This window comes from Antrostomus carolinensis, unplaced genomic scaffold (assembly GCF_000700745.2).
Source record: "Antrostomus carolinensis isolate BGI_N321 unplaced genomic scaffold, ASM70074v2 scaffold34925, whole genome shotgun sequence".
NCBI classification, from domain to species: domain Eukaryota; kingdom Metazoa; phylum Chordata; class Aves; order Caprimulgiformes; family Caprimulgidae; genus Antrostomus; species Antrostomus carolinensis.
In genome coordinates this window covers 29,425-48,906 of record NW_010316393.1, presented here as the reverse complement: position 1 = coordinate 48,906, position 19,482 = coordinate 29,425, and the positions used below count along the sequence as shown (strand labels likewise).

At 39.6% G+C, this 19,482-nt stretch overlaps 1 protein-coding gene across 1 annotated transcript in view; it reads right to left on the bottom strand.

The window, feature by feature from the left end:
- Nucleotides 1-12,274, bottom strand: part of IRAG2 (inositol 1,4,5-triphosphate receptor associated 2) — a 39,858-nt gene extending 27,584 nt beyond the window's left edge. Inside the window, exons 1-13 of the mRNA XM_029085037.1 lie at nt 11,695-12,274; nt 10,518-10,628; nt 9,579-9,759; nt 9,288-9,364; nt 9,130-9,208; nt 7,942-8,100; nt 6,641-6,758; nt 5,154-5,204; nt 3,915-3,992; nt 3,311-3,367; nt 1,105-1,164; nt 933-997; nt 740-839 (exon numbers count right to left, since the gene is read on the bottom strand). Coding sequence (XP_028940870.1) covers nt 740-839; nt 933-997; nt 1,105-1,164; nt 3,311-3,367; nt 3,915-3,992; nt 5,154-5,204; nt 6,641-6,758; nt 7,942-8,100; nt 9,130-9,208; nt 9,288-9,364; nt 9,579-9,759; nt 10,518-10,628; nt 11,695-12,274 — 1,716 coding nt within the window. The remainder of the gene's footprint in view (nt 1-739; nt 840-932; nt 998-1,104; nt 1,165-3,310; nt 3,368-3,914; nt 3,993-5,153; nt 5,205-6,640; nt 6,759-7,941; nt 8,101-9,129; nt 9,209-9,287; nt 9,365-9,578; nt 9,760-10,517; nt 10,629-11,694) is intronic.
- Nucleotides 12,275-19,482: the final 7,208 nt, after the last annotated feature.

Sequence of the window (19,482 nt, the reverse complement as noted above, 5' to 3'; positions counted from 1 at the left end):
CTACAGAGGACACAGGTTCTCTGCAGGGGACACTACAACTCCAAACCAACAGGCTCAACTGCAGTACTGAGATTTCATCAGCCTGTACCAGACTTATCAGGAGGATGCCTCGCCTGTCCTCTTCCGAGTCACTATCCAAAGACCTCAGAAAAAGAAGAGCTGGTCTGGATTTCTAAAGATCCATCTCCACTGTAGCTGCTGAGGGGCAAGGGAATGGTACACACAGACAGATGCTTATCAGAGTTTCTAAAGAAAATTAGATGGAGACTCTACAGCCTTGTCAAGATGCTTAGTCTAATGCTTAATTTTCACTTTCAGTATGTTAGACTTCAAGGAAAAAGAAGTCTCTTGTCCTGGAATTGAAAATCATTGCTGGTGTCTGGTGTAGGCAGTGTAAGAACAGACTCTTCCTTTCTTCAGCACAATAGCCTTTATATATTTGAAAATTCATATCTTGTCCTAGCAGTCTGTTCTTCTGCCAGCTAAACGCATGACCCTAGTTCTTCCAGATTTACTTTGTAGGTCTCATTTTTTAGATCTCAGTGTTTTGTTTGCTTTTCTTTGGACTTTTTCCAATGTGCTTGGGACAATATTGTAACCTTCAAATACTATGCCTGCATGCTAGGATTAATAGCTTCGCATTCCAGAGTTATCTAATGTTCTACAGGGAATGAGCTTTGTTCTTCCTTTACTGATGCAAGACAACTGGGATGTTATTCAATAAAGATTTGATTCGTACCTCAGAAGACTGAGCAAGTTCCAGTTCACAGTGCAGTGAATTCATCCCTTCAGGAACATTACTGTTAAATTTATACAAGAATGGGAAACTCAACCCATTTCTAAGAGGAGAAGGGAAAAAGAAAAAAAAAAAGTATCAGTCCTTTTTGACTTTTGATGAACTGCATTTCCTGAGATTTGCTCACAATACTCACGAGATCAGCTCTTGCTGCATGTGTTGCATGTTTTCCAGTAGCTTATTCTTTTCTGCCCGCAAAGTCTAAAACAGACATCAGACCCAGTCAGAGCGTTAGTTTGTCGTGCAGGATGAACACAGGACATGCATGCTTTCCCCTCACATTGTCAACAACTAGAGTCAGTCCGTACCTCTATTATTGAGGAACACTCCACAATGGTTAACTTCAGTTCTTTGATGTCCTGCTCCTTCTGCAGAGATTGTGGAGAAAAAAAACCCCAAACTTTAAAGTACACAACCCAGCAAGTAGCACATTGAAGTGCATTTGTAATACTTACCGCTATGATGCTTTGTAACCAAAGTAACACTATAATCAATCCTACAGCAGTAAGCTGTAGGATTTAAGTTTGGAGCAGGAATTATGTAACATAAAAGTAGCTGCAAATTTAAAAGTATACAGTCAATTATCTTTCATATTAGCTAGCAGAAAACACTCAGAAGACCTTTTCTAGGTAACTCCTAAAATTAATGAGACAAAAAAAAAAAAAAACCTCTTTCCAAGTGTTGTGTTTTGATTTATTACTTAGGTGGTTTCCGTACCAGCAGTAGTAGATTAACTTAGACAGAAGCACTCCGAACTACATTATGCCTGGCACAAGTTTTAATTTGAACTGATCCTTAAAACAAGTTTCAATGTTCTTAGTTTACTCTCATTGGTTTTCATGATTAAAAGGCATGGAGTGTAGCGCTCTGCAGGCTAAACACCACTTAACAGAATGGCTGCTGGAGAAACATATCAACTCTCATGGTAAGAATGGGGAGTTGGGAGAAGTAGTAGCTTTCTTAGCATCACAAACTAGCAATGGGCTTTAGTAATGTTACAGCACCACAACAGAAGACACTGCACAGAAGCAGAGCATTTCTTAGAGAAAACAGAAACTTCAAGTAGGAGCTCTGGTCTCTCACCCCTTTTATGACATCTTCCTACTCTTCCTCTTTAAAAACAGTTAAGCTTTTTGAAAGAGATGAAATTCAGAGAAAGCTAAGCATGAAAAGTAAAGTTATAGAACCAGGTTTTCAACCTTGGTAGAGACAACTGATGTATGGTGCTAAAGGCTTTAAAAAATAATAAAATAAAATGAAAGTGTTTTCTGGAATCTTCACATACCTTCTGCAGGCCTGGAAAAGAAAGACTGCCATAATAGTTTTCAGTAGTCATCAATCCTATCCAATCTATCTTTGAATAAAGAGCTATGAAAGGGCTTTTTTTTTTTTAATCTTACAGGTAAACCCTTATCCTACAGATCCTAATATTAACAAGGAAAGTCAGTTTTCCACATCAGTTTCTTCAAGATCATACAAACCAGTTCCCTTTATCTACAAGAACATACAATCTATCAGTCTGCTTTCAAAATTCCCATTTAGTTAACAGACTAAAAAAAGTGTCTTTAAAATAAACTGATACTACAGAGGGCACAAAAGCTTTGAATTATTCAAGAAGGAGAAAGTGAAAGCTATTAAAAAAAATAATTTGTGCCCTTAAGCTGTTTCTGGGGAAAAAACCCCACAAAAAAACCAAATACACCCCCCAAAAAAACACCCCCCCCCCCCCAACCCCAAACCAACCTACTAAAAAACCACTCAGTTACAAATTTATCAGCTGGATCACATTGAAGTTTGGTTCTCCCTTGTCGCTATTTGACTTTAATTGCACTTATTTTTACAGACAGCCTTACAGTCGAATATTCCATCAGCTGATTTAGAACATGTTCTGCTCAATAGAAACTCCGTTAGCCTGGAAGTCTACTTGCATATTTCATGAATCCAGAAAATGCCAAAAAAACCTCTTATGTAGTCTTACATCTTCATTTTCTAATACAAAATACAAGTTTAAAAACAACATCAGAAATGTTCACTCTTCAGGAAAGCCTAGATAATTACAACTCAGTAATAGAAAAAGGATACATTTGCTTTTCCATTGGGCTTTGAATCACCTTTTTATAGTTTGGCATAAAATTTAAATAATTTAAGTAAAATACATGAAGGGAAAGATCTTCTACATGTACAATCTCTTAGCAACTTTTGGAGGAAGCAGCATTTAGAAGTTTCTGTACATTTTTCTGAAGTTTGCAAGTTTGTTTTGTTTTAATATGCTCTGATTTTTTTTTCTTTTTTTTTAAATAAAAGCAAAATCCTGAAACCTTTAATTATGCTGACTCATAACCAGGTCCTAAAGCAGATCTCGCCTACTATGAAGCCATTTATAGGATGAGGTTCTGTAGTGTGAGAACAGGAGAAATAAAAGTACCACAGTGAAGACTACTGCCTTGCCTTTTTACAAATCATCCCATAGTCAGTATTTTCAGTCAAGACAGTAACAAAGTAAAAGCAACTAACCTGGATCAAGCTTGCCTCTTTATTCACCACAGTGCTCTCATAGATATGTGCTTGGATCTAAAGAACAAAGAGATCAAAACCAATTCCAGTCATCAGTATGCATGACAATACAAGCTTGTTCCCATCTCCTACTCGAAAGGGAAACAGGGTATCGAGAGCCCTTGCTAAGAAAAATAAAGTTCTTTTTTTGAATACCTTGCAGAGTGTGTTTCAAAGTTCACCCAGTTAAAAGTGAAAGTGTTTTCAGCTTTCACAGTCATCTCTGTTTCCTCTTGTCTGTCCAGGCTAATAGTTTCAGCAACGTCAGCCAAAACATGACTTTCTAATATATTTTCTCAAATAGTGGGGAAAAGGTTTCCTAAAACTTTAACTTAGTGGAATGAATGAAACTGTGGATTGTTTATATTAACCCAGGTTTTAAAAAGCCTCCAGACAACAACTTTCTGAGCCAAAGCTGTTGCCCTGTCCAAGCTATGATTGCACTGCAATTCTGAAATACAGACAGGTTCAAGGCTGTTTACCTTCCAGAAGTAGAAATTCCCCTCACTAGACCCAAGTGAGCTATAGGTTGTCTTTTTGTTCCTCCTAGAGTTGAAATGCTTACTTGAATCTCTGCTACATTTTTAGACAACTCCAAAATCTTCTTTTGAAGTCCATCGGTGTCCATGCTATTCCTAATAGTCTGAAGAAGATACAGAGTGTTTAGGCACAGCTGAATGGATTGACAGTTTCTCCTTAAAGAAACTAGGCAAAATGACATCTCCACCCCCAAGCTACTGCCTACTCTAAAGCACTACCAGCATTTATGCACATACATTGTATGAGCTTGCCTCATTGAAACTGTTTCTGCTACTTTTCCCCCCACTTCTCCAGAGCACCGTTAAAACAGAAAACCTCAAAACATAATTTATAAGCACTACCAAACCTAGAAAGCTAAAGAAAAGCTTTCAGACCTGCAGCATGAGAATTATTTTTGGAAAAATGCAGTTTAATAGGTACTTGGACTTATAAGCTTTTCAGAAAGACTAATCTTGCACTGTAAACATGCAAAGAACAAAGACTACCATGTTGTTATAATAAATAACAGATTCCTGAATCCTTGAGGTGCTTCTTTTCATTACTAAGTATGATTTAACCAGTTTTTCTACTTTATCATAAGTAGTCTAAAATACAGGCTATAAGCAAGTATTAAAATATTTTATCACCTGATAAAAACTGGTTTATAAAATATTTACTTTATTTAATTAAAGAATGAATAGCTCCCCTCTGAACAAGAAAACAAACAAACAACAACAACAAAAAGAGCCTAGAGATATAGCTCCATTAACAGTATATTCCCTACAAGCCTCCTGTAAGTCCCTAGCCAGTGTCAGTGGATCCAGCTGTGAGTGGAGCCCCCAGCTACTGCATTTTTTTGGAGTTACAGTTCTATACAAGGCTCCTCCTTCGGATCTTAAAGGAGGTAAACAGAAGTGAATATGAAATAAAAGTTTCAGATGGAAATTGTTTCAATATAGAGGTAGCATATTTATAGCTGTGTTAACTAGAAATATTTGGAATTTTTCTATGAAGCTCTGAAAAAAGAGGTGAAAAAAAGCCATTTGTCCCTGTCCCCCATACTTCTCCAACCTCGTATCCTTACTTACCCAGCAAATGGAAAGTCTGAAGCACAGTGCAACTTCAAGATATAAAGTTTTATGGTAAGTCACCCTTGTAAAATGTAAAATATTTTGATAACCTAATTAGCATGTCAGGCTTTGAAGTCTGACAGAGATTTCATTTCTTAATGTTGAGCTTTTAGCAAGACAAGAACATGTATGTGCAAAGTCATGATTTATTTTACCTCTTCCTGGAGAGAAGTAATTTTGATGATGAGAGACTGATTTTCTTTTTCCTGGTCAAGTTTATTAAAAAAAAAAAAAAAAAAAAAAGAGAGAGAAAACAAAATAGTTGTTTTGTTGTTTTTAGCATGTCAAGTTCAACATTCAAAGCCAAACAAAGCCAAAAAGCAACAGACCACAGACTTCCAGAGCACAATATGAAGCTGTGGTGTTGCTGTGCTCTCTGAAGCGAAGGAATGCAAAGAGGGGAACGCTGAGGCTGGTCCAGCTCATGGACCCTGACTGAAGCACCTGACACAAACATTTCAAATCAAAGTAAAACTCAGCTCACTAGATGATAGGAAGGAGGTATTCAAGGCCAGAGTGAACAAGTTTAATTGAGCTCATGCTTGAGTTAAGGCAAATTTGGAAAGCACTTTTTTCTCATCAGACATGAAGAGAGGCAGTAGAATCCCAGTTTGTGCCTCCACTCCACAGGGAAACGCAACCAAAGGACTTACCTGCAAAACTACAAAATTTCTAATAATATTTCTCTCTCCCACCCCACCCCCTTCTCACATGGTGAATTACACATGTAATATCATATTAAAGCAAAACAAACGTATACACACACTGCAGCAGGATAGCACCAAAAAAATCCCGTGTTCTTGCTCAGCATGGAAGACTTTTTTGATTTCTAAATACTCACTGTCAGCAGCACACAGAGCTATGGAACACCAGCCTACAGCTACACCCACACAAGCAAGACACAGAGATGCCACTGTAGTGTGAACAACATGCATGGCAGCAATGCAAACATATGTTCTCTGGAGAGCCTGTGCTCTGGTGTATGTCAACCCCTGCTGAAGCTGCAGCCACACCAACCTTGTTACCAGGCTGCTTTACAGTTCTTACAGTCACATGGGCTTTGCTACTCAGACACCTGGGGTGCAATTCAGATGTTCTCACATAGGCAGTTTGTGCCTTTTGAGACATGCCAGGGTGTGCTGCCTGGAATCCAGCTGTCAGTCCAGAATGGACAGGTTTCTGATAGCCCCCGTCACATCTGCCACCCCATATGGACGCTGACAATAACCCCAGGGGTGTTTTGGAAAATGACTCTCTTGTGTGGATGCCTGAACTAAGTCTCCTCTCCCTGCTGGTTCTAGAAAAGTAGTATGAATTTCTGGCAGAACATCAATTTCAGAACAGACAGGGTTCAACAATGGCATGAGAGCTGTTGTCTTTAAACATGACTATGTGTGAGACTGGCCCTTTTAATTGTTTTCTTCATTGTAACTGACAATAGTCTAAAGAAACTTCTATGCAAAAACCTGACAGTGTTTTTGTAACCCTACTAAATCGTATTTCAATCATCCTCAAAAAGCCTCAGTAACTACTGGTACAGAGAAGGTCATACTGCTGATTTTTACAGTCAGAGTGGTCAAGCCATTGTTACGGCGAGGTTTGAGAGGTTGTACAATGTAAGCTAAGAAATAAGAGCACCTACTAGCTGCTTATTCTGGTAGACAATCTGCTGTCTCTTCTCTTCTGACAGGTTCAGGTTGTTTTTTGCTTCTTCTAGTTCTTCTTCCAGTGATTTGGCTTTCAGCACAGAATGCTGGATGCTGTGTGGGGGGAAGCAGATTCAGAGAAACTTTAGTGTGTTACTGTTGGTCATTAGATAGGCTTGAAATACCAAGAAGAGTATTTTTAGAAGCCACTAGGGACTTATTCTTTGGCACAGATACTTAACAGAAGAGCAACAATTAAGTTTAAACCCATCATTTTTGTCCAGTATATAAAAGCTCATGGACTTACCCTCCATTTGTCATCCCCTTCTGCTCCCACAGTAATGCACAAAACCTCAGGTAAACACAGCATCCAAGATAGCATGCTTTTGTTTGCATCCACCTAACAATCTACCTTGTTACAGTCAAATATATCAGGTTACCTGAGCACATAAACTCATCTTTACAGTACTTCATTGTTAGCAGTAACGGAAGCCATTTCCATTTAGTTTTCAAGCATAAGCTCTGTGTCATTTCCTTATCCTGATGCGATACCCCAAGCAGTGTACATTTAATTAATGGGGCAAGGCCCTTTTCCTGGCTCGCTCTAGGCTGCAGAGCCCCCCAGAGCACATGGCCCAACAATGAGGGCACATGTCCCATGCCAGCTATGCTGCAAGATTCTTGCCTTAATCTCTCCAGAAGATAGTGGGAAAGGTTTGGCAGTTGACATAACTATATCACATTTGAATGAATCGGGTCAGATGAGCATTATGAAGTCACTGTAAAAATAGGTTTGTACTCAGGGTATTGATGGGTCCCAAGGCTACAGCAATACTAAGCTGGTGAGACAACTCACTGTAGTTCCTCAAGCAAAATAGCTTTTCCATGCTCATTTCCCCTCTGCTTGGCAGAAAGTGTGTGGTCTTGAACTGGAAAGCTTCCAGTGCTTGGCTGTTCTCTTGGTAATATTAAGCCTTTCCCTCCTGCCCCCCTTTTCCCTTTTTTTCATGTTTTTTCCCTTTTTTCTCCTTTTTTTTCAGTTTGTTTGTTTAGTTTTGTGTGCACCTGCAGCACCTCATGCTGCAAGAGCCAGGCTACAACAGAATGATTGATTTTATAAGAACCAGGGAGTACAGAGCAGAGAGTTAAATGCTAAAGATACTACATTAAGTCAAAAAAGGCTGTCACAAAACACCAGTGAGACTAAAAGCATAAAAGCAAGGCTGGATCACTTAAAAGAAGATGGGTCTGCCCACAGCCATCACACCATAGACCTGGTGCCATGAGGATCTCCCACCTTTTTATTTGTTGACGTAGATCCTCATTATCTGCCAATAGCTTATTGTTGGTCTCATCCACAGCTTCCAGTGTGAGCTTCAGCTTGTTGTTCTCTTCCTGAAGCTTCTGGTTGTTGTACTGCAGGTCCGCAACACAGGTTATTAAGTCAGAAGTCTCCCTGTTCCAGTAAGAAAACCAGGAAAGGTTAAGAAACGTGATTTGATCTAATTTAGACACTTTAAAAATCTTGATGCTGTGCTGCGCTGATTAGAGAGGTGAGAGGAGAGCCCACAGAGAACTTTTAATGCTGTAGTGTACAGTCATTTGTTCTGCACAGAGATATCAGATCATCTTCAGATCAGTTCCCTAATTCTATGGACACCAGGGACCAGTTTGGTTTTAAGCAGATTTTTTTTGTTGTTGGTTTGGTTTTGGTTTTTTGTAGTGTTTTTTTTTTTATGCTCCCTGCAATTGAAGTATGCCACCAGACAACTCCACATCTGGATGCCTGCATGACATGATCTTAAGCCTTTGCTAATCATCTCTTAGGCCACCATGAATACTTTTGTATTAATTCCACAATTTCTGGATCCTTTCTTTTCCCCTAAACCATCTCCCACTTACACTTTCAACTGAAACTTGAACAAGGATAATTTTTTTGAGATCCTTAGAAATTACAGGGAAGCATCAGAAAGCAGATCTTAAGATTTTTGACTATGCACAAAACACAAGAGTTATCTTTGAAACTTCTGCTGTTTGTTAAATGCTTTACTGTTAACAGAATGCAAGTCAGTCATGACTATACAAAAACCACCAAACAAACAAAACCAAGGACCAGATTTTCAGGAAAGAATGTCTTCTATTGCCATACACCTAAGAACTTGGGGGAAGGGAAGGAACTTGTTTAAAAAGGAAAAGAAGCACATGGCACAACTCTGACCACAGTGAGTTAAAAAGGCAAATAGACACAGAAAGACTAAGATACCAGTTGGAAAAATTACCAATGTGTTTTCAAGTCTGCACAGAAGCTGTGAGGAAGAACACGATTGCATCAAGTGCTACTGCAGACTGAGGTCAGCATTAGAAACTCTGCCAAGATAGTTTTCTGAAACAGGGGTTCTAGGAACTGCTCCCAAGAAATTCAAAGCTAGGAGTACTAGCTTTGAATTTCTGTCTTTCTGACACAGAATTGCTTATATGGACTTACATGTCTCCTTTGGACACATCACCCCCAAAGGCCTCCAGGCTTCCTGATGTAACATTCATCCCAACATGCATCTTTTTTGCTGAAAGAGGCAGGGGTTTTGGTTACGGAGTAAGAAAGTGGAGTTTTCCTGAATAAAAGCAAAATAAAATGGTCTTCACCTTCAGAGGTGTTTTTATGCACTTTAAATTCCAGGTCTTCCATGCTTGCTGTTGATTCCTTGGTGACATCACCTTCCCTGAAACAAGGAAGCATCAAGAGTCACAAAATCAGTATGACACTGGATTGCTTACCAACTTCATAACATTTAGAAGCTTTCAACCAAAACCCACACTGTGGTCACAGTGTCCTGATACTGTCTTTGTTCCAGAGTATGGAAGGCACAAGGAGAGCTTTCTGGTCTCCTGTTTTCTCAGAAGCTTTTATGAGATAGATTGATAAAAAGCTATTACCATTTTCTCTTACAATCTTCAATCCACTCTTTCATGATGGCATGATATGTTTCCAGGTCCATGGAGACATCTTTCTGATCTGGGTCAAGCATGTTGCACAGCTCTTCAAGACCACTATCTTCTGATCCTCGACTAGTTGTATGTCTCAAATAATCAACTATTTTGGACACAGCTACTTTTCCTAGAAGAGATACAGGTGTCCATGCGCCAGACTCTGAAGTCTCGTAGGCCATTATAAAAACCTGTAAATGGACATGCTACTGATCTGAATATTGTGCATATTCAACTGCCCTGGAGAGCTGCAGACAAGCAACTGAATCCCTACAGTCCTAGTGTGACACGGAAAGAGCTAATTTAGAGCTTTTGCTTGTTTTTTCTAATACAGAATTATAAAAGTCCAGTTTACTAGTTTTGTGGACTTCAGTTTAAGAAGAACAAATTCAACACATTTTCTTTGCTACTACTTTCAAGTCTCTCATCAAATTGGGCAAACCCCATGACTGACATGATCTTACTCTACTAGACAACTACGTTCTCTACCACTTTTAGTTATGTTTGAGATAGAACTCGGAGGAATTATGTCTTGCTCTGAAGTTTCCCAAAGTTCTCTTTTCTAATAGGAAAAAGCCTAAAAGAAATAAACAGTCATTTCCAATAAAGTTGATTACTAGAAGCATGTTGCTCCTCTGCTTCCTGTGCACTAAAACACAGCAAAGATCAACTGGGGCAGGGTGTGGGGAGAAGGAGGAGACACACACCATGCAAAAGAGGCACAGACATTTATTCTGCATCTGACACACATACAGCCACCAAGCTAAGGGAGCTAATCAGTCTGAGCACATCACAGATCGGCATATCTCCAGAACTGTAACACAATCTCAGCCTCAAAAATCTGCTGAGAGAAGAATAAAACAAAGCAAAGCAAAGCCACTGGCAAACCTGTATGCTCTACATCGCATGCAAAGAAGATAGTGGTCAGTAGGTCTTCTTCAGAGATAAAGCTCACATCACGCGTGTTGTCAGCTTTGTACCCCAGTGACTGCTTCCATCCTACGAAGAATAACTTTGCTATTGTCCATCTTTATTCGCTCATAGTCACTTTCATGCACCACCATTCTTAATACAGAAAATAAATGAATAAATCTAACTATATTTTATATGTTCGCATATCAATTTCTAACTGCAATATTATGCTTGTAATAGCACATGTACACATAGCATACTACAGCTTGAATGACACATTTTATTTTTAAGATGATTGAAAAATCAAAACCAATCAACCAGCTCCCTCCCCCCTGCCAATTAAAACAGAGCTTTTACTGCCAAATAACACCAGGGACTGTTCATAGCTGGAGCTTCTGAATTGAGAGCTGGTTTATGCACCACTTCTACACATGCATTTTTGGAAACTTTTACATGAAGTAAACATATAAAACAGAATATTTTTAAGAGGCCAGCTATTTCTTCCCTACCCCTCCAGATATATTGTAGAGAAATCATCAATGTCAGATTAAGGTAAGAAAACAATCCTTAAAAAAAACCCCCTAAAACAACCCACACCCAAAAACCCAAACAAAAAGCCATACCCAAACTCATATATCTTTTTATATTAAAGGCAGACTAAATTAAAAGCCAAATCACAGAATCACAGAATGATGGGGATTGGAAGGGACCTCGAAAGATCATCTAGTCCAATCCCCCTGCCGGAGCAGGAACCTAAACGAAATTACACAGGAAGGCGTCCAGGCGGGTCTTGAATGTCTCCAGAGAAGGAGACTCCACAACCTCCCTGGGCAGCCTGTTCCAGGGCTCTGTCACCCTCACTGTAAAGCAGTTTTTTCTCAAGTTTAAGCGGAACCTCTCAAATCTCATCTACAAAAAGGAATTGGCAAATTTGAAAAAGTTTTTGATGTTACTTCCTCACATTTTACATCCACATTAACATTTTTTAATGAAAATTTAAGATTTCACTTGCTCTTTTTGCAGACTTACTGGATTTAAGTGATTCTAAAACATAATGTTACTAGCTTAAGTAGTAAATAAACATCATCTATGTAGGCTGAATTGTTTGGATGTCTAGGATTTTGGATTGGGGCTGGGTTCCCAGTATTTTTACCTCTTTCACTCCAAGATAATCTCTTTGGCACAGGAGACTGGATCACAGTACTTTCTGACTTTTTATCAGATGTGAAGAAATATACATTTGGACTCGACGCAAGATACTTCTGTTGATGAGGCACATCTTTATATTCGATATTTGATAAAGCACACCGTTTGTTCTGGGCGTTAGCCTGTCTGGATCTGTAGTATGGAGAACAGTTCTCCACGTCACATACTGGCACCCACGAGCTGCTGGGTCTCTCTTCACTTTTAATGACTGAATATGTAGCGTTTGCAGGACAGGAGTCAGAGATACACTCGAGACAAGGTGGCAGCAACTGCAAGTCTGAAGACAAAATGGGACTGATGAAGTGTGGACCAGTACTATCATGACTTCTGAAAGTTCTTTTCTTCAGTATTTCTTCTAGATTCTTTTTGATATTGCACTGTGGACTGTCAAAGTTCCGGGACTGAAATTTTGGTATCTGTAAAGCAGGGTTAGAGACTTGGTCCATCATCTGGATAGATTTGATCTTTCTGCATATACTGTCCACTGGGTTATGATGCCGTTTGTTAGCTCCATGTTCTGAAGACATTATCAATTCACCTCCTTTGCAAGGTATCTGAAAAGAATAAGGACAAGATAAGAGTCAGGATGATCAACATACTCATATTATTTGTGCCAATTCTTCCTTTCAGCAGACAACTTGGAGCTTTGGTATCATGTGGTTTGAAAATCCTTGGTCCACATACCAGCTGTGACAGACACCTTCAGTCATGATGTTTAGATTTTCAGGGAACTAGAAGTGATGTGGATTTGGAAAAGGTGAGGAAGAAAAAGACAGACAGACTTTGTGAAATCTCACTGCTTATTCTTAAGTACAATAACTGTGTCAGACACAGCGAAGAGGGAAACAAAAATAAGAGCAGAAGAACTCCCTGCAATGTAGCAGTCAACTATCTTTTTAGATTAAAGTAAGCACTAAACGATATTACTCAGACAATTTATCTCAAATTGGGTATTTCTTTTTTATATAAAAAGTGTTCATTAAAAAGAAACAAAAACCTCCCACAACTTTTGTAACTATTACTTCTGATCACACCTGTAGCATGTACTTCCTTCCCTGGTTCCATGGCTTTTTGCTCAGGTCCAACAGCATCGAGTGTCCAGCTATTTACTGAAGGTCTCTCTTACAGCTATAGACATTATCAGTTTCTGATCTTTCAATGGCCTCCCAGTCAAACCCTGCAACACAGCTACACAGGCCAGTTGAAGTATTCCGAGCCTGCAGCTTTCCCGATACCATCTCACGACAGGTTTCATAAGCCAAGATTTAAATGAAGTTTACTTTCAGGAAAACATTAGTCTGTCTTTCTGGGTTTTCTCTTTGTGGACACTGGCTTGGGGGATGTGAGGAGATGGGAAAGTGAGTGCAACAAGAGTTTCAGCATTTCAATGAGCCTACAAGAACAACAACAACAACAAAAATAAACCCCAGTTGTTTCTTACACTAATTAGCCACATCTACAGTTCTCACACTACCACAAAGGGAATTACCCATGAAACAAAACTGACAGAGGCACTTCAAATCTACTTGTTTTTTTTTATCATCTGTTCTTCCAGACAATATTTTAAAAAGATATTTCCAATAAGATAAGTGTGTGTGTGACCAAGGCATGGAGGGTGAATTTTGCAGGCATAGAGCCATGTTTCAAGTGAGATACCCATCTCTACTTGCAATTTGCAACCTTCTCCTCTGAACTGAGGAGCTGGGAGCTTTCATCTGACACTGTCCCACTGTGGCCTTCACTCACAGTTCCTCACCCCCAAAAAGAGCATCTGCTGAAACACCAGCAGTGAGAAACACCATCCACCAGCCAGCGTACCCCAACAAATGTGATCAGAGTTGAACAGAGCTCCATCAGCAGCTTGACTGAATCTTTGTCATTGGAAAGAAACAACAGGGAAACAAGCAATGCTACTGAAAGTTAGCTATGACATTTAGATCACTATAAGAGATATACGATTAAAAACATAATGCGCCAGAGAAAGCTAGATGAAGTTCCCAAGAATCAGAATTTAAGTGATATTTTGCAGCTATATACCTACCTTCCACCACTCTATCACTTTCAACTCCTCAGCTCTGAAAATACATTGTATTGCTCCTCTCCAGAAGATTATACACAATGTTAAAAAACAAAAACCAGAATACACACTAAAAGCCAACACTTGCTTTGAAGAAGCAGGGAAGCAGTCAAGAACCCAGTGTTAACCCCATAACCTACATGACCAGCAGCAACAGTCCTCAGATCATCCAAGACTGGGTTTTACTCATAGCCAGCCTATCAGAATAGCACCCTTACAAACCAGACTTCTGTTAGGGGTGAAGAGGGAGGAAAATTAAACAACAGCTTTATAACTAGAGCTCATGAGGTGATGTGTGCACGTGAGAGGGACTGACGTGGCTGCCCACAGGGGCAGAACACCAGACTCCTTCACCATGAAGGGATTTCCCCCTGCATAGTGCGAATACCAACTTGCTCTCAGAAGGATATAGACTTCACTGAACTGTGTCTTTTTACTTAAACTGTGTATCAAGAAATAAAATGAAGCAGCCTCCCCCTCCTCAAGGTGTTAGCACCCTGCTTTTCTTTTACATAGGAAAAAAAAACAATTCTTTTCTCAAAAACACCAACATGCTTCACTAGCATTTAACACAAGCTGTCACTTGTATAACCTTGGAAAGCAGAGGACAGTCACATGTATGTATTCATTCATCTAGACTGCAACAGACATAAATACTCAATGTTTTACTTAAATTGCTTTACTACAAGTTTCCTGCATGCCAGCAGCTTGTTTTCATGTGTGCAGAGTCAAGATGTCCAAGTTTATTTTTCTGCTGCTGCTTCTGTAAGTAGTTACATTTATCTTAATAAAAATGTCCTTAGCCACAGGAATAGTTAAAAAAAACCAAAAACAAAACAGTAAGACTCTGAAAATAATTTTAGAGAAGAGACTGCTTCTTATTATTTTTCCTGATTTAAGAGATTTACTCTGTAAAAATAAATGCTAGGAAGTTAAAGCAATCTCCTATAGTAGAGATACAGAACATCTTTTAAAACAAAAACTTGAGAGCATTGCAGTTAGATTTAAGTACATTCTCTAAGTGCCCAAGAGACTTCAAGCAGATGTAAGTAACCCTCCATTAAAGAATATTAGTCTTTTTAACTCCAATGTGTTTTTAAATATTGCTTGCAATTCCCCATTAAAAGTAAAACAGTCCAAGACCTTATACTTACAATAGCACATGGAAAAAAAAAAATCTTGTATTCCTCACAGGTAGAGATAGCACAGGATAACAAAAGCTGTTTTAGCTGTTCCTCTGAGGAGGATGAGCTGAATGAACTTTGGTACTCAAATTAGCAGAGGGCTCTTTGCTGGAAAATCAGCTTTACAAGGTACACCTGTTGGTGCCTGCCACTGGGCTCTCAGGCTGAGAGGGGCAATGAGCTGCCATGAGGTACCAATTAACCATCAGTCTCCAGCCTTCTAGCCCTTCTACGTGTTTTCTCACACCTCTTCTGCAGCTGTTTAACAAATTGCCTGGAATTTCAAAGCATTCTGAAGTCTCCCTGCTATCCTACACTTATTTTTAAAACAGGAAAATAATGATATAGCTCACTGCTGTGTCTGAACTCAGGTACCTGGAATGTTTCTCAATTCTATTATTAGCAGATCTTTCTTATTTTTCCCACCTACTGCAAATTTTCAGGCAGAGGCAGATCTCTCCTAGTTTCTCCTCTGACAGTGTGAGCAGACAATCCAGAAACTGTATAAATTTCATAGCTCTTACCACTTTTCAGAGGAAGGCAAAAGTTGAAATGTCCTGGGCTGATGGTGTATTAAAGAGTCTCTGTGTTACTGCCTACTCTGCACTTGGTTCTGTGAGCACAAAAAAGCAGTTTTCTCATTAGGACTATTAACCAAGTCCTCTTTTTAGCATTAAATGCTTAAACAAGATTTGCATTTTAACACTGTGGATCTTTAGGTGTATGCTGTACAAATAAATGTAAATAGAATAATCTTGTTGAGGGAATACTACTGCCTGGCCAGTACCTACTCACTGCACAGCCCATCAGACTTCTCCAAACACTTGGAGAATTGACACTTCCCAATCTACCACAGGCTATTTCACTGCTTCTGGAAAAAAAAGTAAGACCTGCTCTCACAGGTGCTTTTTGACCCAAAATGTAGAATTGAGCTGACATTGCTGTTCCCTGTGTTGTGGGAAAACTGTTAAATAAAAGTGAAAACTTGACACTATATGCCAGCAGCATGACTAAAGACCATGGAGCTGATGCAATTGGTTCTGGTTTGACTAGCATGGGTGTTTTTGACTAGACGCTCTTTCTTCCATGAGTAAAGCTGATAAATATTTCTGAAATTAAAACAATCCAGGTAAGAATCTCCTCTCTTTTCCATTATCTTTGAGAGATTTAGTAAATGGGAAGATTTTTAACTTATTGGTTTAGAGAGAAGACCTCCCACATTAAAACAGCACCCCTATTTTTTTCTTACCTTGACAGGAACAAGTGACCTCTACTCAGGGAGGCTTCTCCAGGTATTTGTGCTGCTGTACAGCTATCAGAGTAGGCACTAAGCAGGTGCAGGAGCAAACAAGCCTTGCTTATAGACCTTGCAATCTAAGCTGTGAGAGGTGGAGAGAAAAGCAGGGGCATAGGAAGCAGTGCTTCATTCACAGGATCTGAGATTTAAATTAGATGCCTGATACACTCCTAAAAGTTTCAAAGACATAGTCTGCCTCCTCCTTACATTACTTCAGATAACAAATGCCATGGGACTTTATAAAGAGTTAAGTGTAACTGCAAAACAGCTAAGCTGTTAATTACTGTGCTTGAGTATAAACTCTAGTAATACAACATTCACAATAAAGTTACTAATCTAAACAAATAGCAGGTCCTTTCCTTTGTATTCCTTCAGGACAGGTAGAATCACAGACTCATGTAACAGCTGAATCAGTTTGTGGGGTTTGTGCTATTTTATTCAGCTCTTCAAAAAGAAATACTTGTAACTTGCTGTGAGACCATGATTCAGTGATGTGGGGGATCCAGCAGCAGGAAATTTCCAGCAACCCCCATTTGCCTGGAATGCAGTTCAAGCACATCTGGCTCACTACCCATCTTTGCTGTGCTACACTGTGTATTGCTTAGAGCTTCACTGTGGGCTGAGACAGGTAAGCACTGACAGACCGGGTTGAAGTTGTTTCCCACCCACTTTGAGAGTATCTCTTGAAATATCTGTCAGTTCTGATGACTTGGGGCATCAGGTAGAGCTATTTATTCTCCCTCAAATTTGACTTCTACCTCTAGAACCAAGCTTTGTTTCAAACAATGATGTTTGTTGTTACAACAGTGTAACACAAAAAATTACTCTTATTTTAGTAGACTTTGTGTTCTCTGCATGGTGGGATTAAAATATATGCTATTCAAGAGTCAAGGGTACCTCATGTTCAGTATGCATGAGCAAATATTGAGGACAAATGTTTAAAGTTTAAGAAATATTAATGCAGCCGAGTTCCCAAGTTACTTGGTTTGTCTTGAAAATACTCCCCAGGGTTTCCTGTTTGGCCTTTAACAACATTTTCCTTTACATAAGTTATGTATTTTGCATATAAATGTGTATATTTCTATATAAATGTACCAGCCCCTCCCTATTCCTCACGGTATGCATGGATAAGGAAAACTGGACCAAGAGGCCGCACATTTTATGGACCACTCTTGCAGAAGTTGGGCACTTTGTCTGTCAAGAACACGGGGCACACTGTTTCAGTCTCTGGCACCCGACCATCTGGCTATCACGCAGTCTCTCTCTCAGTGTAATTTGCCTTTTTTCCCCTGTCCCAATTCTGGGCACTGTTTACAATGAAGTGCTGGCATCCAGCTGCTCAGCAGCAGCATCTGTTTCTTGCCCAGCTCCATGGGTGAGACCGTATGACAAACACACTGTTCAGTCAAAAGGAGACAACTGCATGCGTAATACTCAGCATAGTTTGTAGCCTGGTAGGCAGCTTGACAAAGACAAAAATCCTCTTTGCCAAGTTCATGGGGGTGGAAGAAAAGGTCAGATGACTCCTTGGCCTTTGGTGCTTCTGTCATTACAGGAAGGTATGTTCTGCCACGTATGTTCAGTAATATCTGCCCGTCTGAAGAGCTGTACGGCTTCTGCTAACATACTTTGTAAATGCCTGTAGTCAGATGGTCAGGTCTCCTTTCTATCTTGCAAACTGGAAAGAACTGGTTTTCAGCTCGTCTTTTTTTCCTGGTGTTTGACCCAGATTTGTCCATTACTGAAAAAAATGTTGTACCATCCTACGATTCACTGAACTTCAGGAGTAATACCTCTTTCTGTGATGCTCACACCTTACAAATATTTGTGTATTTCTACTCTTTCCTGATACTTTTAAACATCTCTCCCCAACATACTGAATTTTTGCTTACAATTATCCCTTGAAGTTTCTTCTCTTTCAGCAATACACTTATGAGAAGAGTAGTGCCTGGACATGAATGTAGCATTGATCACACTTGGTCCTCAACAAAGGCTGTTACCCCTGTTGTGTGAGGCATTTAGATGCTCCCTAGCAGACTAGCTTTTCTACAGCTTGTTCTGTATCTCAAGCAGTTCTTAGTACAGTTCTCATACAGTCTAGAGAAAAGAAGAAAAGCTACTCTAGTGTCCGGTAGTGCTCAAATCAGGCCCACAGATATTACAGCACTGAATGTGCAACAAGGTAGTTACATAAATTTTGGGCCAGCAACTAATGGCCTCTGTAATCATGCACCTGGTTTACGTCAGAGAGTATCTCTTCCCTTCAGAGCTGCACCATGAAAATACAACTTCTCACAAAAGCTGAAGATGTCCCTGCTCATTACAACCACTCATTACAGGAGTGGTTGGACTAGGTGATCTTTAAAGGTCCCTCCCAGCTCAAAATATTTCAGGATTCTATAAGTTAGGGCCTATACTCAAAAAAGCCCTACAACAAACTGAAAACCATGTTCATATGACATACAATGGCTGACATAAAACGTATTGATGGATTGCAAGTAAGGTTTGCTCAGTCAACAGGTTTTATGAGGTGAATATGAAACTTGGACACAAAGTTCCCCCCTAGTCTGGGTTGGGGTTAAAGTCCAGAGACAGAAACTCAAAAAACAGGTCCAAAAGAAGATGTTAGGAGGTCAGACAGTTCATCACCATATTTCTGGGCAGGATCAGTTTACCAGTGAGTCCTAAGAAGGGGCTGCCTGATCTGTTCTCTGAGTTTCTCAGTGATAATAGATCCAAGGCAATCTATTTATATTTCACTAACTGCTAGAAAGCTTGCCTTACTACCTAACTTAAATCCCCTTACTGCAAATTAAACACAAAATTCTTTGTTTGCAATTTCCTACTTTGCAGACTCTGTCATGATAGTTCACAGCCTGTTAAGATGCCACATTTAGCACGTATGAGCCAGAACTACACTGTGCCAGGTGCTGTTCAGGTGCCAGACAGAAGTGAGATGCATTTCCTAAAGAGTTAACAAGCCAGCAGGAAAGCACAAAAGAAATGAGAATAGGCACAAGAGACAAAGGTCATAAATTTCAGGAGACTTACACCCTGACACTGTCAGAATATCATATTTGCTGATGCACCTACTGGCCACCTACAAACAACAGCTACAGCTTTTACTCAAAAGCAAGCAATGGACCACTGGTGTCCTTACCAGAAGTTTAAAATTAG